The 23,234-nt window shown below is 39.4% G+C and overlaps 2 protein-coding genes across 5 annotated transcripts in view; both read right to left on the reverse strand.

The window, feature by feature from the left end:
• The window catches only part of Fam172a (family with sequence similarity 172 member A), a 381,713-nt gene that overhangs the window by 80,300 nt on the left and 278,179 nt on the right, over positions 1-23,234 (reverse strand). The window lies entirely within an intron of this gene.
• On the reverse strand, positions 20,958-22,919 carry Pou5f2 (POU domain class 5, transcription factor 2). The gene has a single exon (XM_051172353.1). It carries the CDS (start codon positions 22,435-22,437, stop codon positions 21,430-21,432), a length of 1,008 nt encoding a protein of 335 aa, XP_051028310.1. The 5' UTR covers positions 22,438-22,919; the 3' UTR covers positions 20,958-21,429.

Below are 23,234 nucleotides of genomic sequence, written 5' to 3' on the forward strand. Positions count from 1 at the left end.
CCCTGTACTTCTGCAAACACTACTTCATTTCTGCAACACTATCTTCTCATCATACCTGAATACACAGGTGATTTCTCCAAAAGTTTATATGCCTCAAAATAAGAAAATAAATTTGAAGATCTTTTCCAAATTATCCCAAGTTTCTACCATAGCTCCTGGCCTTAGATCAAAATAAAATAGCTCTACAAACCGAAATATTTTATCTATTTGAAATCTTTGGCTATAAAGTGCTGATGAAATGGTGTGTATATTTTAAATAGGCATTAGAAAATAACCCAGGGCTGGAAAGGATCATGAAAACAATCCACTTGATTATCTAATACTCAAAATGATGAGAGATCCAGAGTCATCAATTGGCCAAAGCTACATATTAGTTATTTCCACCTTTCTGGATGCCCTCCTATTGTGCTGTCAAAGACCCTTTAACTTAGTATTGTCTTATGAAATCATGGCAGAGAACTGCCAATTATGAAATTGTCAACAGGCAAGATTTCTATAACTTTGAATAAATATAGTCTTTGTTCAACTGTTAAACCTTCTGTGTACTTTTTTGTTACAGTTTAAAGTGTCTCTTGTGTCCTCTACTCCCCCAGTTCTCCCTTTCTTGCCAATTAAAAGGTTTTGTGGAAGAGCTATCTTCCTCATGGGCCCTTGTTCCATGTAGAAACTACTTATTAAGTATGCTTCCTAAGTCAAATCAAACATTTAAAAATTGTCATTACCCTTTATCATTGAAAACTGGAATTTAAGAATCCCTCCCCCCCATATATTTGTTCCCTTCTTTTATGTAAGACAGACAGAAAATACTTTGGTTTCTGAATGGAGTCCCACTCTAAAACAAAACATGTTCTTTTCTCATTTTCTGTTTGCTTCTCTGAGTAATTTAGACATAGTTGCTTTATTTAGTGTGCAGCACTAAAAGATGTCTGTGGCATTTGGTCGCTTTCTTTGATCTACTGAGGCCATCATGACTTCCCCTTTCCCATTTCCCATCCCATCTGACACCCACTAAAAAGTGAAACAATGAAATCAAATTACTGCACTGCAGTCAATAGCAACATGTCATTCCTATCATTTAATCATCACTTTGTCTTACTCATATTTTTAAAGAAACATATGATATGGAATGGAAGCAGATGTATATTAAACATTCTTTGCTCTAATGGACCCAGTATATGGTTTTTCTCTATCAAGTTCTTGAAAAGTGGGCTGGGCATGTTCCTCAGTGATAGCTATAGGCCCTGGGTTTAAGTACTAGCACTAAGAAAAAAGGTTGAAAAGCAGGCATTAGATCTTCATTTGAATCCTTCAAAACATGGGAAGCTTGCTGTTCTACAATGTAGACCATTCTGTTTCTTAAAACAGTCCTACCAGTACACTGGGCCCATTCAATTTCCACAGTGTACAACCAAAGTCATTACTGTCATGTCTACCTGGAATTTCATGTGTAGTTTGGGGTTAGGAACAACTAAATCACTAAGTCCTTTATAAGTTCTTCTGGAAACTTAACTTTTAGATATGCACACAATCTTCTAGATCTCAAGAGATGCTTTCTCCCAGTGGTCCCAAATATCTATCATAAAATGTACTGAGGAATTCAAGGAAAATAATTTTAATAATTTAGGTGGACTATTAAAAGAAAAAAATGGAATGACTTCAGCTGACAAGAACCATACATGAAAAACGTGGCCTTCAGAGAAACCTCTCTGTTGTGATTAAGAGTTAATGCAGTGACTCATAACTAGTCAAATTGCTAAGAATAATTTCCTGTAGGTTTCCAGGACCCTGTGGGTCCTACTATTTCCCCATTCTTCCATGCTACTCTCGCCTAAAGTCTCAATAGGATGTCCTCTCCTCTGACCCACTTTCTTGGTAAGTAAAGATTTTCATGGTACGTATCCCTTGGACTAGTGTTTTGATATAAGTGAGTATATACCGTTTATCTCTTTTTGCTTCCTGGTGAACTCACTCATTATGATAATTTCTAGATCAATCCATTTGTCCACAAATTTTGGGAATTCCTCATTTTTAATAGCTGAGTAGTATTCCATCATGTAAATGTACCACAGTTTCTTAGTCCATTCTTCTACTGAGGGACACTTAGACAGGCAGATCTGGATCCTGGGGTCCTCCTCAAACTAAGGCACCAGCTAAGGAGAATATAGGCAGTAAGCTTCGAACCCCTACAAAGACCTAGCCGACGAACAGAATATTCTCCACTGTAGAGTGGAGAGTGAGATCTGACTCCCACATGAACTCTGGTGCCCCTTTTCTGACCACGTCCCCTGGATGGGGAAACCTGGTGGCACTCAGAGGAAGGATAGCAAGTTACCAAGAAGAGACTAGATATTCTAAGAGCATATATAGAGGGAGGAGGTCTCCCTCAATCACAGACATAGGGGAGGGGAGAAGGGGAGAAGTGGGAGGGAGGGAAGAATGGGAGGAAACAGGGGAAGGGCTAACAATCGAGATGTAATATGAATAAATTAATAAAATTAATTTAGAAAAAAAAAGAACACAGGAAAATTGAAAAAAAAAAAGATTTCCTATTTTGGTCTTTCCCACAAATGGGCTGTCTATAACAACCCATATCTCAGGGCTCAGGGAACCTACTGGAAAAGGGGTAGAAAGCATGTAAGAGTTGAAGGTCAGTGAGGAACACTGTGAAATGCTGCCCTTGGGACACAACATGATGGTTGTACTCACGAACTTAACTGCAGTTATGACTACTTGCAGAAACCCAAGTCAACGGAACAGTCAAAATTTCAACAGGCTGTGGTAAACAGATTCAGTGGGTGGAATGCTGAGAGTGGTATGGAAGACTGGGGGGATGGAAGGACTCGGAGGAGTTAGGAGCCCCACAAGGAGACCATCAAGACTGACAAATCTGGACCCAGATGCACCAACCAAGGGCAATGCACGCAGAGAACCTAGACCCCCTGTTCAGATCTACTCAATGGACAGCTTATTCTCCATGGTTGTAGTGGGTTTTTCTGACATGAACTCTGGTGCTCCCCACTTGATCACCTCCCCTTGGTGGGGACACCAGGTGGACACACGTAGGAAGGGCATGCAGACTCTCCTGATGAGACCTGACAGGCTGTGGTAAGATGGTGGGGGAGGAGCTCCCCCATCCTCTAGCAGAGGTCTAGGGGAGGGGAATAGGGTGCAAGAGGGAGGGAGGGTGGGAAAGGGAAGATACGAGCTAGGGGATAATAATCAGGATGTAATACAAATAAATTATCATAATTAAAAATAAAAATAAAAAAGAAGAAAAGAATAGAACTTAAATGGGTGAGAGCGATGTGTTGAGAGTTCCTGGGGGAGTGAGAGTAAGGGGTTCCTGAATAAAGCATGAGGGTGAGGTACATATTGTGTACATGCATAAAATTGTCAAAGAATAAGTAAAAAATTCTATTAAGTTTTTAGAATATATAAATATGGCCTGCATAATACTTTCATTCCAATGAAAATTCTGATACATGTTTTCATTTTTCTTTCCCAGAGAAAGCACGTGTTTTCAAATATTTTTTGCATCTTAGGTACTTAACTATGTTTTCTATTTTCTTTATGATTCATGAAGCCAAATGCGACCCCCATATTGTCACTGTGTGATGCCAAAATAAGGTAGAAGGTATTTATACAATCTTATTTACATGTTATATGTTATTTTTGAAACAAACATAATAAGAAACTATATTTAATGTCAGCAAACACTAAAGCCTTGTAGTAAAAGGAATAATTTTGGAAGGAGTAAATAAGTAACAAACACAGTAAACTTCAATGGGAAATGTTGAAGTTAAGCAAACATGCTAATTCTCTGGACTGGCTTACTTAAAGAGTAGTTTTGAATTTGGTAGTCTGGAATAGGGGAAGGTGGGAAGCACATGAGTGGAACCTTGTCAGGCAGCTCTGTAAGATGAGTTGCTGTGAGCATGAAGTGGCCGTTACAGTACTGGCTGGAAACAGTAAGTGTTCTAGGCTTTGAAGTCAGTTCAGCTTTGATGTTGCACTCTCACAGCTATCGTAAGATAGGGTGGAAGAGGGGAAATAAGACTTTTCAATTCTGTCCTTGGTGCTTTCACTCAAGCAATCTTAGCATGAAAAAGAGCAGTGTTTCTATGAACTTTGAGCATAGCATGGGCCTGCCGTTTATTTTTTATTTTTTAAAGGTTCAATTACTGATGCAGTGACCAACATTCCTTATTTGTTTAAGCATATGTACATGCATAAAATTATCAGATTATGAATCAATTAGTTTGAATTACATTAATGGTGCTTTTTTTTCTTACTGTGCTGTGTGTGTATCACTTAAGTAAATGGATGTGGTTTCTAACCTAGAGAAACCCACAAGATCAGAAAAGCTTTTGGTAAGCAAATCACAACTTACAAAAAGCTATAGACGTGTGGAGTCCACACGTCTAGAAAGCTAGCTTGTATTATAAGCAAAAGACACCACTACCAAGAATACATGTGAATTAAATAAACTATAACCAAGAGAAAGGAATAAGAATGTCTTGTAAATTCTATGCTAAAAGAAAATGAGCAGAGACCTTGAGTTTTGGTAGAGCAGTCTCCCTAGTTTCGTTCACTTGTCCACACTTCCATGTGCTGTGTTGTAGTGTAAGCTGTCAGCACGATCAAATGACTCGGCACTTAAGGTTACAAATCTCACTGTATTTCAAACATTGGCATTATAATCATGCTTTGTATTGTTTTATGTTTTGCAATTATAGTATAATTATACCATTTCCCCCTTGACTTTCTTCCTTCCAACTCCTCCATGTACCTCTTGCTCACTGTTTTTAGTTGCTGGTGTGTGTGTGTGTGTGTGTGTGTGTGTGTGTGTGTGTCCCTCCTCAGGACCTTGTACAAGCTAGGCAAGTGCTATAGCATTGAGCTGCATTCCTGGTGCTCCAGCATTTCCTCTTTGTAATCAACTTACTTTCTTAATTTCTTAGTTCAAAATAAAAATAAAACAAATTTGATCTACTTTTCATTGTTATATATATCTTTTCTAATACATATTATAATAAAAGTAACAATGCAAGCAAACTACAGTTCACTTATGAACCATCCGTGGTTCGTGTATAAAATATGAAGAGTAGGGTAAAAGCAATTACTCATCCTAGTTATTTCTTGAACTTAAGTAAGAAATAAAGCACTTAAAATATGCAAATGTACAAGAGTTCAGAGAATTAGGATAATAAAAAAATCTGCTTTATTTGGAGTTGTATTGCTTGATGCTTGCCACCTTAAACATTTGTTTAGTTATTGGGACTTGCCCCTGCCATATATATATATGTATATATGTATACACATACATACATACATACATACATACATACATACATATATACATACACATACATACATACATATATATATATATATACACATTTTTTTTAAAGAAATGAGACAAAACAAAACTATACATAAATTACTAAGGACACCTGAGACTTAAGTACAATGTTTCCTTCTGAATCTTTCCAAGCAGAGTAAACCAGCTGCCTAGTGCTTCTTAAGAAGAAAGTATTCCAGGTCTTCTTGATGGAAACTAAAGAAACCATCATTTGCACATTGCTTTAATGGGAAAGGAAAAGGGTGGCAGAAGTTATCGTTGCTTATGTGTTGGTGCCACAAAGTGAAATGAGGAGAAGACAAAGCGAGAAACTGAAGAGGGTTAGCTACATCACAGGGAAGCAAAAGTTATTCTCTGTTAAATTCTTAGTGCATTAGAGTTGACTGTAAATATAAACAAAGCCACTGGGAAGCAGTTAAATTTGAAGAAATAGCTCATAAAAGTAGAATATTTACTGTTATTAAAATCACTTGTGAAACATCTGATTTAATAGTTAGGTTTTTAAGAATTGTTCTTATAATACTCATTAAATGGTCACAATGCATCAAATTTTATAATGTAGCAAAATGGTAATTCCAATGTATCCTAATGATCATTAAAGCAAATCAAAGTGTAATCTTTCAGGAACAGTAAAGGTTTGAAAATCTGCAGGCATTTGTAACAAGGCCTTTAAGATCAATTTGCCATTCCCAAAGTCATCTCCCTAGGCAGGAAAGAGGAACTTGGCATGTGACCAATAAATTACAAGAGAGAAACACCTTGGGGTTAGAGGGCACTGATGACTTCAACAAATCTCCCCAGCTAAGGCAACAGATTAAGCTGCAGGACAGGACGCCCTACAACCTTACCCTGTTAATACCTCTACATTCTTCAAGTGCCCTCAACTCTGCTCTCCCACATTAGTTGTTAGTTACACTAATTACAGCTAAGCTGGATTGTTGGTACCAGTTTCCCCACCCCCAAAGACACGTGGAGGAAGGTTATCTCTAATAGCTTCAATAACGTCAGCCAGATTCTGCGTGCACATTAGGAGCACTCACCTCCGGCTTTGAGAGGGGCTTTTATTGACATCAAAGGACAGACACTAACAGCAATGTGTTTGTGAATTCTGTAAAGGAGTCCATAAAGGAAGCTGTAAAAGTACGCACAGAAACTTCTGTGACTAGATCTTTAGAATGATTTGTAAAAATCTAATACATTATACCTTTTGTGCTTATGTTCAACAAAAAGGGGCTTGTAATTTTGACCAAAAGGAACTTGTTTTACTTTAAATTTGTTAGTTAAGTAATCTACCCAAAATTTATGATTTTCAGAAAGAATAATGAATTTTAAACCATGATTTTTAAAGAAGTATTTTAAGCCCTGTTTTTATTAATGTTAACCTAAGATTATATGGAGGTGGGCATAGGACTACAAAGCCCACAAAGATTCGGATACTATTTGCGATGCTGCAGTAAATTTTAAACAAGGCACTAAGTCAGGACAGTAACATACCACAGAGATTTACAGCCAGAGAGCCATAACTGGATTATCAGGATTAATATGGATAGTTTCACACATAGGAGCTATAGGTTCTCAACATCATGGTGGTTGTGCTTTGAATGAAATTTATACAATTCCTAATAAGTATTAAAATAAGTTATCAGTATCAAAATACAGAAAAACTATGATAAAATAAAGAAAGGGAAAGGTGGAATAAGAAGGCAAATTAGGATTAGTTTAGCTTAGTACTTTTACGGGACTTGCGGTTGTGAGAATGACCCTGGTGCCACTCTTGGTTCTTGGCTCTCTGTTCCTCCTGTTGGCTTGCTATGTTCAACTTTGATATGATAGTTTTTGATTCACCTGATTGTTTTTTATTTTGTCGCGTTTAGTTGTTATTTCTTAGGAGTCTGTTCTTTTCTAACCAGAGACAGAAAGACAATGTGGTCAAGGCTGGGGGTGGGAGGAGAGGGGTGACAACTGGGAGGAGGAGAGCAGGGGGAATGATATAATGCATGGGAAAATAATCTAGTTTCACTAAAAGAGTGAAAAAAAAAAAGGTAAACTAAGGATGCTCAAGGCAAACACAGTAATGAAAATGTGATTTTACAAATAGATACATTAAGGAATGATGTCTAAAACATCTAAAGAAGAACCTTTGTTTTACAAGAATAGATTTTTAAGTCAAATCTAGTGTTCTTATAAGATATTCACTAATAAAAATTTGATCTAGGTGAGACACTGGGAAATGAAGACTTGTAAGTGTCTTGAGTTACTATTGTTAAATTCAAGACAACCACTGATCTTAAGACTTGTCGTTACTTAGTCTGCCACTTAAAAAAATGTCACAAATTAATTTTATGGCATTTGCTTTCCTATCATACTGGTTGCTAAGTGATTTCAAATTTCGGCCAATTAAAATAGCCTTGCAATCTATAAAATTTAGTATTTTTATAATGGTTTGCATTTCAGCATAGCTATCAAGTTCATTCATTGTGAGAACCATGATGACACGTCACGGGCTGCCATCAAACAATATTATTGTATATATAGCAGTGGGGGAACACTGACCACCTACCTTGCAATGTCCCTGAAGACAGAATAAGATAAACAGTAGCTGTTTTAAAATTTTTTCTTGACGATTTGATTACTAATATCCCTATGTCTTCCAAAGTGATACATATTGCAGAGTACAAAAAGTCTTCTTATATAGCAAAATAATTTGAGAAGTAATAATAAAAAAAAATCAGAATTGTAAAAAGAAGACAACGATAAAATCCCATACTTTAAAACCACATATAAATTACTTTGTGAGTAATAAGATAGGTTACAGATTTTTATCAAAGCATAGAGTAAGGCATATTTAAAACAGGGTATAGTGGCACACACCTTTAGTCATAGCACTTGGGAAGCAGAGGCAGGCTGATCTCTCTGAGTTAGAGGCCAGCCTGGTCTACAAAGTGAGTTCCAGAAAAGTCAGAGCTACATAGTGAGACCCTCTATTGAGCCTTACCACATCTCCCCAAAGATATATTTATGGGGACTATTTTTAGTGAAGCCTAGAAACAAATAAAATGAAAAGTACACAGATTTTGAAACTTCTAGAAAAACACTCTCAAATAGATCACTACAGTCTGTCATTACTTACTAAATGGTAGATACCAATGAAAGTGGGATCAGCAGAGACATTCAGCCTGGCTTATTTCAACAGCAGCATCGCTGGATCAACTGTGAGAAAATATTTAAATCACAGATCCAAGTCCCTTCTGTTTGTTAGACGTCCACATGGCATATATGTGTGCACAAAGAATGTTCATCAAATAAATTGTTTACTGACTAATGTAGGAAAACTCAGTTTGAAAACTAAAGTTATAGCATTTTTTTGTGTGTGTGAATTGTGCCATAATCTGGAACCCCAAGTAAAAAGATAAAGACCCTCTCATTCATCATTTAAAAAAAAAAATCACGTTTCTGTTAGTATTTTACTAAAAATTTCTTGGCCTAGAAGACAGAATTTTATGGCTGTCAATGAGCTACTTTAATGGTGTGACACAGAAGAAAAAGAAAACAGTCTTCTATGCATGGTGTGAGCATGCTTGCCTTTTGGGGATAAAGACAAGAGTTTACATTTCAGAGGTAGTGCACGTTTGCTGCACACCCTTGCCATGCAAGAACTAAAAATGAGAGCACCTCTGTGGACGAGTCTTACAGAAGGATTAATGGAAGGTTAAAAACATACTTGGTGCCTACTTATACTTAGCAATGTTCTTTAAAGTGTTCATAGAAACAACAACCTGAACACTTCCTCTCTGCTATTTTGGCTGCTTTCATAATACATACAATTAGGACAATTAAAGACAACTGAGTTGATTGATCATGGCACACTAATCTGAGGATGACAGTGGCTGGGAATGATTGGCAACACTGTGACAAGACTCAGTCTGGTGAGACGGTTCGGTTCAGAAGGTCAAGGTGCTAGGTGCCAGGTATTTCTTTGGGAAAATGAATTATCTCTCACCAGGTAATGCCTTCTACTATCACCAATGGGCTCAACTATCCTGTTCTCAAAATAGATAAAATAAATATCTACTAACTTCTTTATCCTCAAGGATTTCAGTTGAGACACAGTTTCAATTTTCCAGAGAAGAGATAAAGTGTGCATGTATCTCAGTTGTGCAGGGGATGTTTAGTATGTTTAAAGCTCTGGTTTGATTCTCAGAAATTCCCTTCCCCTACACCCACACCCACACACACACACACACACACACACACACACAGGGAAACTATGATTAACAAGTTTTCTTTTTTATCATGTTGTTATCTCTCAGTTAATTCCTTTGTAGGGAAATTGTCTTCTATATAACTATCTTCCAATATCAATTTTCCTAATACAAACCTAGATTCTCCCTGGGACAGGCAGCTGTATAGGTTGAATTGTGGTCCCTTAAAATGTATATTCTAAGCTCTCATACCTTAAAATATGATCTTACTTGGTGATAAGGTCTTTATAGAGGTAATCAATTTAAAGGAAGTCATTAGGGTGGGCCAGGCCCTAAGCATATCAATATGATTAGTATCTTATATAATAGAGAAATATGGATGTTATACAAAGAAAGGATGACATAAAGAATCATAGGGAGGTGATTTCATGCAAGAAAAGAGGTCTGGAAGACTCTCTTGTTTTATAGTTTGTCAATGAACTAGTTCCACCCACATATTCATCTTTAAGGACTTTCAGTCTCCAGAGACAGGTTTCTGGTTTAAGTATCTACTTTGAGGTACCTTGACAGCTCTAGCAAGCTGGAATATCAGATTTTACAAAAGCCAGAGAGGGGTGGGTACTTATCTGAGTCCAATTTCTGCTACTTTAACAAATATCTGAGCTAATAAACTTATAAAGAGAAAAGGTTTATCTGGTTTCATGGTTTTGAAGATTTCAGTCCCTAGCCAGCTGGTCTTGCTGGTTTTGGGCTTTAGGGGAAGCAGCACACAGTGGCGGAGGCAAGTGGTACAGCAAAGGCATTCCTTTAGTGTTCAGAATGCAAAAAGATGAAAGAGAGGCACCATTATTCCTTCAAGGGTATACCCCAAATAAATGGACGTCTTCCTATTAGGTCCCACTTCCTAAAGGCACCATCTCCCAGCTAGTCCAAGGTGGAGACCAAGCCTTTAATATGTAGACTTTGGGGGACATCTGGACTTCGCTACATCCAAATAATAACAACATTCCATGAAGAAATTGTATGAACAATTGTAAGATCAAGCTTGTTTCTGAGAGGAGCAGTGAGAAGCAGGTGATCATGAAGGAAAGCTTACATGTAATTTACAGTCTGAAGACCAGTGCTACCCTGCTCTGCCCACACCTGCTTTCTGTACTCAGGCTCTGACATCAATCCCAGGTATGATGCTTTGTTCTTACTTGTAGGCAGGAAACACGAGAGACTATAAATTTAAAATATGTAACGCTATATGGTTTTCAGAAAGGTTCAATCTGAATTCTTCATGTGAAAATGCTATTATTTGTCTCTTTACCTAGTTGCCAGCTGTCAGCTAAGGAAACAGATTTTATAATTTTCCTCCCCACCCCGCTTTGAGACAGGGTCTTACTTTATAGCCCTTGCTGGCTTGGAATTCAATGTGTAGTTCAGGCTGGCCCTGAACTCACAGAGATCACTCTGCCTCAGGCTCCTGAATACAGATTAAGGTTTGTGTGCCTCCACACCCAGCTTTATAATTGTATTTCAGATATGACCATAACAACGACATTGGCCATTAGCAAAGTTTTCTGGTAACTGAGACTATTGGCTGGATTCTTTCTAAATAGTACGGGATACCAGTTGTTAGATATTTTCCATGTGATAGTTTTCAGAGCTGCAGAAGAATAATTTTTGTGAGCTTTAAGCAAAGTATAAGTAAGTTATGATAGCATCATGAAGAGAAATAATTGAATGATAAATGATATGAACTTCCTGAAGATTCCTTTCAATCAGATCCAAATTTATTATCAAAATTTCTCCTATGGATTTCTAAACATATACTAATGCTCTTGAATGAAGTAACTTGTTTAGAGTAACAGAGACAGTGGGTTATTGAACTCATAATGAAATCCAGAAATGATAGCTTATATGTATATGTACACATACCCCAAGTAATCAGTCATTTATTGTGTGACTATATATAAACATTTAAGCTTAGTTTAGATTTTAGCTCATTTGTGGGGCAAGTAGGATCCTCAAAATAGTCGTATGCTTCAAAGATAGGATCTTTATAGTCACTTCAGCTGAAAAGACGGGACTAGAGTAGTCTACAAACAATTGGGACTTACAGACTGATGTAAGAACAGTGTGAGAAAGATGTTTAGAAGAGAGAGAATAAAGTTTCAGGGAGAAGAAGGTCATCTAACGCTACACCACAGAGAGAAGCCAGGAGTGGATCTTTTCCTCAGCGTGCTCAGGAAGAGCTAGCCACGCCCATACCCAATATCCTGGGCCAGATGCCAGAAGACGGATTTCTGATGTTTAAGCCAGCTAACCAGGGAACTTAGTTTGACAGTCTTATAAAATGGCAAATTTTCTTTCAACTAAAAGGATTTATATTAACATGTCAAATTGGATTTAGTAGGTTATAAATATTATACGGATAGGACATGAAGTTGGGAGGAGGGTGTGTTGGGGATGTTCTGGGTGAGCAGGAAATGGGGGTTGAGGTACATATGATAAAAATCATGACATTCATGTATGAGCTTCTCAAAGAATAAATAAAAAGATTACAAAAACCCAAAACTACTAAGATAGTTTGCATGACTCCTATCAAGACAACAGACGGCGACTTTGAGAAGTGTATGCCCATGCTGCTGAGTATGCTCCACTTTCTTCCCAGTGCCTCTCTTTCTCTTAACCACTGTGCCTAAGCTCCTAGTAGAAGTTTTAAAGTTGTGCATTATAACCCATTATAAAATAATAAATCAAGTCAAATAAGCAGATGCCATAATACTGCCCTGGAAAGTGTATCCAGTACCAAGAAAGATCCTAGTCCACACATGCTGGGAGGAGAAAGAAGACTGGACAGGACACAGTAAGTCAATCCCTTGCAGAGGGACTGGCAGCAAGCTGTACAGCTGTAGGGGAATGAATCTGCAGTGCAGTGACTATCAGAAGGCTTTCCTGTTTTAACTGAGTCTCTGGTAGGCCGACAGGGAAGAGTGCATAGCAGTCCATGAAATCAGTCTTATTTTGTCATTTTGTTGCAAGCCTGGAGGAGGGAAGCCTAAGATGTCCACCATCAAGCAAAGAAGATAATTCTGTGCAGAATTCACAGCAGGTCTTGTAGCTGCGGAGAGGTGGCAGAGCGGCCAGCAACCTGTGGCAACAATTCACAGAGCCTCTCTCTGGGCTCGCTGTAGAGCTGTTTTCTTCTGATGTCACCAGGGTTTGGTTTAAGGATTCTTCTGGGTACCAGGATAGCTTTAATTGGATGGTGACAGAACTGTGGAAACTTACCCTGCCTTTCAAATTACAAATCAACAGATCTCATTTGTTTTGTTTTTTTTTTTTGGATGCTTCAAAAAATGACAAACATGGAAGGTTCTGTGTTAAAAGCAAAATTTTGTATTTTTAAATACTTTTTAAAATTGAAAATAAACATTCCGAAACATAGAAATTATTTGAGTTATAGTCTATATATGGGCTAACTACACAAAGGTGTATAAACACTTGAATAGTAATTGTGAATTACCATGGTGTGCTGCAAAACAGACAGATGGCAGGTGTCTTCACTTCTTGAGCAATGCCACAGCTCTCTTGAATGAATGGGCTTTGATTTTTAAATGTCCCTAGAATTTTAGTTTGTGGCCTATCTAACATACTAGATATATATGAGTATGTCTATGGACATGGACATGGCTTGTTTAGAGAAATGTCTTTTACGGAAATAGCAAATGCAAGCAAAATTGAAAAGGTTACATGTATTCTTTTAAGAAGGATTCAGAAAGAGACATTACTATTTTAGAGACAAAGATGGCTGTGATAATGGCATGTTCTGGAACGCTAAATTACTTACAGGTTTTGTTCAAATATAGCTGCTGGAACATATGTAAGTTGGTTAATGTAATCCACCACATAAACAGACTGACAGACAGGAACCACATGATCGTCTCATTAGATGCAGAAAAGGCCTCTGACAAACATTCCTTCATGATAAAAGTCGTGGAGGAACTAGAGATACAAGAGATATACCTCTAATAATAAAGGAAACACAGAGCAAGCGCACAGTTGACAGCAACCTAAACAAGGAGGAACACAAAGCATTTCTACTAAAATCAAAAAGACGTTAAGACCATCCATTTTCTCTGCACCTATTCAATTTAGTACTTGACATCTGAACTAGAGCAATAAGACAACTGAAGGACATCAAAGGTATTGAAATAGGAAAAGAAGACAAAGTATCTTTATTTAGACAATATGATTTTTATACACAAAAGACCATAAAAATACCACCAGAAACCTTCTACAGTTGATAAACACTTTCAGTAAAATGAGAACTTGTATGATTAAAACCTTAGGTCTAGATAGATGTTTTAAGTTGATAGAGATGAGGTATGATAGACATTGATTTACATTCAGAATTTTAGACTCACCAAGATAGAAAAGATGTTTTGTTCAAGGATGCCAAATACAAATAGCCAAAACATTATGAATGTAACATTAATAATATTCCTGACTCATGGTTCTTCTTACTGTATGTAGTTTATTTTTATATGTGTAATAATATAAATGTATATGTAAAAATACAAAAAAAAATTAGAAAACTTTAACACACTATGGAAATAAAAAAGTTATCACAATATGGAGAGATTTCCCATGCTCATGGATTGGTAGGATTAATATAGTAAAAATGACCATCCCACCAAAAGCAAACTATAGATCCAATGCAATTCCCATCAAAATACCAACATAATTTTTCTCAGAATTTAAATGAACAGTTTCAGCTTCATATGGAAACAAACATCCAGGAGACCTAAAAACCATAAATACTAAATAATAAGAGAACTGCTGGAGGTACCACCATCCCTGGTCTCAAATTGTGCTGCAGAGATATAGCAATAAAACCAGCATTATATTGACATAAAAACAGATACATTGATCAACAGAATAAAACTGAAGACCTAAACATAAGTGCACACATTTATGGATGCCTGATATTTGATAAAGAATCTAGAGATACACACTGGAATAAGACAGCATCTTCAACAAATGGTACTAGTCAGACTGGATGGCTACACGTAGAAGAATGAAAACAAATTCCCCATTTAATACCCTGCATAAAACTCAACTCCAAAGAGATCAAGAAGCTCCATATAATAAGACCAAAACCACAGAATTTAATAGAAGTGAAAGTGGGGGATAATTTTGAACTTATTAAATAGTATAGACACTAAGAACAACAATTTAAAAAAATGGGTCTCATGAAACTGAAAAGCTTTTGTATGGCAAAGGACACCAGCATTTGAACAAAGCAACTACACATCTGATAGTGGGCTAATAACCAAAATACACAAAGAACTCAAAAACTGGACACGAAAACCATTAAATAGTCCTGTATAAAAATGGATACAGATTGAAACCGAGAATTCCCAAAAGAGGAAACTCCAATGGCACCTACAGAAATGTCCGACATTCTTGGTCATAAGCACAATGCAAATCAGACTACACTGAGAATACCCAGTTGGGACTATGTCTCTCCCAAAGAATGGCCGAGATGAATAAAACAGATGGCATCTCATTATGGCCAGGAATATGGAGAAAGGGGGACACTCATCTATTGCTGCTGGCTGTACAAAATGGCACAGGCACCATGGAAACCAGTGTGGCAGTTCCTCAGGAAGCTGTAAATAGATTCACCTCAAGATCCAGCTGTGCGACTCTTGGGCCCAAATCCAAAGGACCCTAGGCTGGACTACAGAGAAACTTGCTCAGTCCTGCCCATTGCTGCTCTATTCGTAACAACCAGAAATTGAAAACTGCCTAGGTGTCTGTCCTTGGATGAAGGGACAAAGAAAACGTGGAACCATTTACACAATGTGATATTACTCAGCTGTTAAAAAAAAAAAAAGTCATGAAATTAACAGACAAACGGATGGAGGTAGAAAACAAGTATCACGCTCTCTTATCGCTTCTTCTCTCTCCCTATCTCTCTGGCTCTCTGTCATGCTCTGGGGTAACCTTTTCCACTTTCCTTCTCTCCCATGCTCATTTAATAAACTTCCACATTTTAAATAAAAAAAAAAATCATGAATGAGGCCACTCAGGCCAACCCTTCCCCCCCGCAATATGGCATGTATTTGCTTAATGTGTATGTTAGCTGTTAAGTCTTGGAAAAGCAGGCTACAATCCCTGTAACCACAGTGGTTATGTATAGAGTAAGGGATTGTGGGGAGTAGAAAGTTATGAGTGGAGAGGGGTTGGGGGATGAGACGGAATAGGAGGGATTAAATGGAGTTGAGGAGGGAAGAGGAAGGTAAGGAAGGGAGTATTCAGGGAAGGACATAAAAACTGAAGCCCATTTGAGGTGTTGTGAGAGAACCTATTACACTAGAAGCTCCTGACAATATACAAATACATGAAAGAAATATAAACAGAATTACCAAAACATGGGAGAGACACAGTGCCCACTGGGCATTTCTTGCAACTAAGTGAAACCCCCACTGCCAGAAATGGGTCACATCTAATTGAGCTGTTGGCCAAAGGAGGCACATGGGAGCCCCCGACACATCCAGGCTATTGCCAAGGCCATTGGTTCTGCTCCGTAAACTGATAGAAATGCCTAGTTGCTGAAGACAACATCTACAGATCTCATTGAATATAGAAAAATTGAGCTAGTTCCTAACTGTAGCCTTCACCGCTACTAGTGTTCATGGCTTTGGAAGCTACTCTGTACACTATCAGAGAAGAAAGGTGAACATCACCACACCTACAAAACCTTCTATCTACAATGATAACACGCCTGCGGGCAGTCCTGATACATGAGTGGAAACAAGTTGTGGGAGTAACCAAGCACTCTCTGATTGGATTTAAGGCCCACTCAATGGGATGGAACTGATGCCTGACACTGCTCTGGGTGTCCAAGTACTTGAGAATATAAAGACCATAGTCTTAAGGGAAAATCAAATACTGCTGTTCTGTTAAAAGAACATAACAATTAATTCTGCTAAACTCATAGGTCAGTGTCATGTTCAGCCATCAGCAACGAAGCTTCCTCCTGTAGTAGCTAACTGGACAATATGTGGAGAATAGGATAGCTTGAAATACTCAGTCCTAATTGGGATGGCTGTCAATTCCCTCCCCTTGGTTTTTCAGAAGAGGAGGTAGATATAGTGTAAGTCAGTGGGGATGGGAACACCAAGGAAACAAGGTCTTTTAGAAACAGGAGGATCGACACACATAAGAATTCACAGAGACTGGGACAGCATGCGAGGAACAGCGCAGGTCCAAGACAGATGGGGTCCCACTACTCTTAGTGGACACGAGCCCCCATCCTTAACCCATAAGCTATCTCCAACTGACAACTGAGAGCAAAGGAAAAGTTAGTTTTCTCTAATGGAGTCTCACTGGGTATGCCAAGCAGTCAACAGCCAACACAAAATGAACTCAATTGTATCTTTGGAGGTTTTTGTCTCATAATTCTTTGTCTGGACATTTTCAAACTTACTTTTGGCTTATACGCTATGGTTTCTAATTTTGTGTTTTTGTGAAATTTCTTTTTCTTAATTAAATATTTTTTATTTTTACATATACTTTTATATTATTATACACATATACAATTAACTAACTATAGCAAACAGAACTATGAAACAATCAGGAATTATATAAATGTCACATTCTTAGTGTTTTGGCTATTTGTATTTGGCAGCCTTGAAGAAAACATCTTTCCTATCTAGGTGCATCTAAATTTCTGAATGTAAATCAATATCTATCATATCTCATCATTATTAACTTAAAACAGCTCTCTAGACCTAAAAATTCTTAACCCCTAAACAACTAAGCTTCATTGTAAAACTAAGCTACCTGGTCTTCAACTCCATCAGAGACTTGAGAAGGAATAAACTTGAGTACCTGAGTACACAGGGGGTGCAGGTTAATACCTTTCCAAATGAGAAGATGACAGAGACAGTTTGCTACTTGAATAGTCACCCAAAACCCTCTATAATGTTGGAGCATTATCTTCAGCCTTCTGGCCGAATATATCTGACAGACATATTTGTGAGGCAGGAATTATTGGGGACTTGCTTACCCAGTTTGTACGTCGACTCTGCCTGCATCCATGCTATATGAGTGAATATGTGTGTCTCTGTGTCTGTGTTTTTTGTGTATTTTCTTTGGTTCTTTTTTCTGTTTGTTAGTTTTGTCCTATTATATTATTTTGCTGTTGGTGCCTGTTTGACTTCTAAGGGGAGGCGGGAAGAGAAGATATGGATTTGGAAGGTTGAGGAGGTAGAAAGTTCTGGGAGAAGTTATGGAAGGGAAAATGTGATCAGAATATATCATATAAAATCTATATTCAATTAAAACTAGATGAAAGCATTTCTTAGGGCTGGGTGTAGTTGCCAAGAGTATAATCCTAGTTCAAAGCTACCCCAGGCGATACAGAGATCTGTGTTAAAATAACAACAAATACGCAGTTTTTAAAAGGAATATTATAATATTCACTCTTATCTCTAAATTTTTCACATAGGCATACAAGTACCTTTTCATAGATATTCTTACATGTTAAAATGATAGGTCATGGAAAAATTAAAAGGGTTTCATGTGAATTATCTAATAGTCTTTTTATGAAGGTGGCACCGATTTGTATTCCAGTGAACCTAGGAGTCAAATTTTTATTTCTGTGTTGTTTTCCCACAACATCCTGTGTATCTATAACTAGGCCAGCACATCACATTAAAGACTTTTGTGTATCAAAAGGACAATATGAAGATTAAAAGGACAATCCATAAAATGAAAGAAAATATTTGCAAATTGCATATCTGATAAAGGTTTTAACGTCTAGAATATGTAAAGAAAATCATACCAATTTAAAAACGAGCAAAATAATTGAATCAACGTTTCTTTAAAAAAAGAGAAAAACAATTGAACAATTAGCATATGAAAAGAAGCTCAATATCATTTGTGAAATATCAGTCATTGGAGAAATGCAAATCTAAGCCACAATGAACTATCACTTTACATCTACTAAGATAGAAATAATGGAAAAAATGATAGGGGGATAACAAGTGTTGGCAGGAATTTGGAGAAATTGAATCCTATATGTTCCTAGCGGGGATTCAAAATGGCACATCTGCTGAGGAAGACCTTTGGCAGTGCCTCAGAAAGTTAATAATCCTGCAATAGCTGCAATTAACAGAGACCCACAACTGGTCAACATACAGAGAATAAGAGACTGCAAAGTGCTCTCTTTAAAAGAAACATCTATATTAAACCACTCCCCCAAAGGCACAGGGACCCCTTTGAAAGAGGGGATGTGGTGGCAAGGCTGCAAAAGCCAGGGGCAGTGGATGACTACAGGGAAACAGTGTCCTGTACACAGCGGGGTATTTGCACATGTGGACTCAGAGTGACTGTGACAGCATGCACAAGCCACACAATATCACAGCACGGAGGTGGCCGTAGATTCTTACGCCTAGCGGATGAGCTATTGGCACTCAATAGCTGCTGGGAGAAGACTCAGATTTCATTAATAATTTGACCTTTTGTGGGTAGATCACACTGCAGGGCAGGCATCACACTCAAGACTATTGGGCAACATAAACATTGGGATGAGCTAAGAAAAAAAAAAAAAAGGGAAAAAAAAAAAAAAAACCAAATCAAAATTATGTGGATAGAAAGATGGGGGTGGATGTGGGAGGAGTTGGGTGATGGGAGTGAATATGAATGATACGTTGAACGAAATTCTCAAAAAGAATTAATATTGTTAAAAATAAAATAAGAAGTTAATAGGATCAGCTGACTTAGCAATTCTATCCCTCGGTGTTTACGCAAGAGAACTGAAAACAGGGATCCAACACAGTCTTCCCTACAGCTCTTCAGAGCAACACGATTCTTAGAGGACAGCAGAGGGGGAATAACCAAGTATTGAGTTTTTGCACAAATCATAGTGTGCTTATGCAACAGAATCTTGTCCACTGACAAACAAGAACCAGCTCTGATAAATACTGCAACATAAATGAGCCTTGAAAATGTGCCAGGTGAAATAAGTAAGACACAGGGAACAATTATTATATGAATGCATTAATACAAATTTCTGGAATATGCAAGCCCATAAAGACACCAAGCAGATGGGCCAGGCTTAGGAGGGAAGGAGTTCGTGTGCAGTGGGGACACAGCTTATGTTTTAGCATGTGACACAGAACTGGGAGAGGATGGTGGTATAGTTGCACACCGTAAAAATAATTTAATTGTACAAACTCAATTTACACTAAAAAAAATAGTTGCAATGGCGAAAATTACCAGGCATGCTAGTGGAGAGTGGTGTATCAGTTTCTACAGAGAAAGGAAGGAAGCACTAACTGGGGGCATTGGGTCCATCTGACTCATGCGTGCTGAGAAAATTCAGTTATGAAACTGAAGAACAAAGGGTCAAGATGTAGTTTTACAGAGCTTCTCCTTTTGATTCCACACAGGCATCTCACATAGGCACCAGAAAACAGAACAAGACAACACAAGAAAATACCATATACATAAAGTATTCATTTCAAAAACATACTAGAAAAAAGAATAATGAAAAGAATCAGGAACTAGGAAAAGGCCATGAACAACAATAAAAACGAAAATTAACTTAGAAAACAAAGTACAAAATAAATGTTATGAGGTATGATCTTTGAAAATACCCTAGACGAATCCTTTGGAATACTGATGAAGGAAAAGCAGGAGCTGGCGAGCGCGCAGAAAGCAAGCTCAGTTGCACCGCACTGATGGGGCTTTAATATACCCTGCGTGTAGGTTTGCAGCAGAAAAATCAAAAGGTAAAGATATTTTCAAAGATATTTTTGATGCTAGGATCAAACCCAGGGCCTTTGCATGCTCTACCCTTGAGCAACTTTCCCAGCCCCAAACAGAGTTAGTAACTGATGAGAACAAGAGCGGAGAACTAGACAACAAGTCAGCTTTGGGCAGGAGGTGGGAAAGGGACGGAGGTGCCTGTTGGGAAACAGTTCTATGGAGTTGAGTGTGGAAAGCCGGGGAAACAGTACCATGGCTTTCACATATCAAACACCAGGGAACTACTGCAAGCATGACTCAGCTCAAAACCAAGTAAAAGGTATCCCCAAAGAACAAACCAAGTGGAGCTCTAAGGTAGAGAGCTGGGGCTGGTGGTGGGGGTGGGGGTGCACCTTGCCAACCTAGTCACAAACTGGTCCATGGCAGGCTAAAGAGGAAGGCCAGGGTGGCGCATACCTCAGGAAGGCAGACACCTGAGCTGAAACCCTCACACTTGCTCAAGCATTCGCTGGCTGCTTGGAAGTAACAAGATGAATTGGAGGGGTGGGGTGATGGGGTAGGGGGTTAGGGGGTGGGGATGAGCTTGTAAGGAAGCCCATGAATCTAAGAGGGTTTCCTGTACTACTTTCCAACTGCACTTCTAGGCCTTCCTGAGGAGTGATTGTTATCCTGGATTCTGTGTTTGCGCAAAGTTCTGATTGTTTTTTGTTTGTTTGTTTGTTAATGTGGGTATAGTAGTTGTCTGTGACTTGTGTTTTTAATTTTATGCTGTGTTTATAAAGAAAGAAACTCTTTGTGTTTCCTGGTAACAAAAAGGAACAATGGACATGTCTTTAATAATTAAGAAAGAGAAACAAAATGTTGAAGCCATAAATATATTGTAATGCCAACACCAGGGAAAAACAAACGTAAAAACAAAAAGAAGCAAGCGATAAGCTTTAACTTCCCTCCCAACCCTTCTTAAAATAATAACACCCACCCTCACCCTCTAAATTTCTTTAACTTCTTTAGGCAGAGAACTGAACACTAAAACCCTTGAAACAAAATCCCCCTCTCTCTATTCTCTGATCCTCCCTCTGCAGGGTAGGCCCCTCAGCTTGACAGCCTGGGGAGGCCGAGGGTGGTAGTTGGGGCCGACAAAAGAGTTCCTCGTACAGGAAATGGGGTAGAGGAGTAGAGGGGTGTAAGACATGACCCCCCATAGTGGGGAAAATCAAAATGGAGCCCCGGTGCCAGGGGAAAGCACACAGGTGGCCCTGGGAAAGGAGGCCCAGTTGCCCCCACATTCTCCCTCCGGGAGGTATCATTGCTTGGCCAACTGCCCATCTGGCTCCGGTTAGAAAACCACACTTGGACCAGGTCCTTCTGCAGCCGGAGGCGCCCAGCAATATAGCTGATTTGCTGGGGCGTGGGCTCTGGACACTGCAAGAACAGTTTCTCTAGATTGCTCCCAATGCGTCTCTCCCTGCTTGCGCGTCTCCGCTTCCGGGCCTGCTGCAGGATCATCTCCATTCTGCATATGCCCACAAGGTTCTTCTCATCTACTTCCTCCAGCCACATTTTCAGCAGAGGCCGCAGCTTCCACATGTTGGCAAGGCTGAGCTGCTGGGCCTCAAAGCGGCATATGGTTGTTTGGCTGAGAACCTTCCCAAACATAGCTCCCACAGCGAACCCCACATCGGCTTGTGAGTACCCCAGGGTCATCCTCTTCTGTCTCAGCTCCTTGGCCAGCTGCTCCATCTCTTTCTGTATGGCCGAAACGTCCTCTGGCAGTGCCAAATTTGGCATGTACCTCAGGGCGATGTAGGGTCCTGGGCAGGTATCCTCAGAGGAACTCTGGGACCAGGCCCTTGCCTCACCAGCTCCATAGGGTGCTAGCCCGCCTCGGAATTCATAAGGGGAGGGACCCAGAGGCACTCCCCACACTTCAGGGCCTGGACAGATGCCTGGTCCGATACCTGGCCGTACCATCAACCTGCTGGTGGCTGCTTGGCTGCTCAGCCAGGTTGGAGTGTCAACTCGCACGGGCACTGGCCCTTCCAGGCCACCACCACTATTGCCTGGGAGGGGGTAGACGTTTGAAGATCTGCGCCCGGCCATGGGGTAGACAGCACCCCCAGCAAGAGTCTGGTAGGAACTGATGGCTCTCGAGGCTTCTGAACAGCCACCAGCCTCGCCCTCGAGCCCCGCCCCCCAGTGGGCGGAGACAGCATTGCAAGCAAGATCAAGGCGTGTTTGGAAGCTGGGGCTTGAAGACTTAGGTAACTTAATGAATATTCTGGGTAGAAAACACGAAGCCTCTTGTCCTGACCATTGCTTTCAACCCCCAACTCGACACAAAGCGGAGCTTTGCACCCTCATGCAGTCAGGGTCCCTCGGCCACTACCTGGATCCTATCCTTGAATGGGACCCAAACATTGACTTCGAGCTCTCAAACTCAGGTGTCCCTTTCCTCTCACGCCCTCTGAACCCCTACCTTGGCTTCACAAATACTAATTAGCAACCTATATTTCAAGTATTGTTGACAGTATCTGTTCATTAACTACTCCATCTCTTCTGTTTTTATGGCAACAGTCCCTCAGTCCCTGTTCCTGAGGAAAGTTAGTCAGGCATGCTTCAACGTCTAACCACGGCCAGTTCTCCCACTTGTGATTCTAGGTCTAGTCTCACACTGAATTTCTCCCACCGGTCCTGCAAATGGGCATTCCGACTCCACTTCCTGTTCCAAGCTTCTTCCCTCAACAGAGAAGAAGCTCTGTCACCTGCCTCTCTCCTCTGGAGACAGGTTTCTGGGCTCCCGTGACCTGCGGTTGGCCACTGAGAATGATCCTTGACTATCCACTCAGCAACACCAGGCTGTCCTCCCCATGGTCTCTCCAACTGGAGACACGAAGATC

This window comes from Acomys russatus, chromosome 30, assembly GCF_903995435.1.
Source record: "Acomys russatus chromosome 30, mAcoRus1.1, whole genome shotgun sequence".
Lineage (NCBI taxonomy): Eukaryota > Metazoa > Chordata > Mammalia > Rodentia > Muridae > Acomys > Acomys russatus.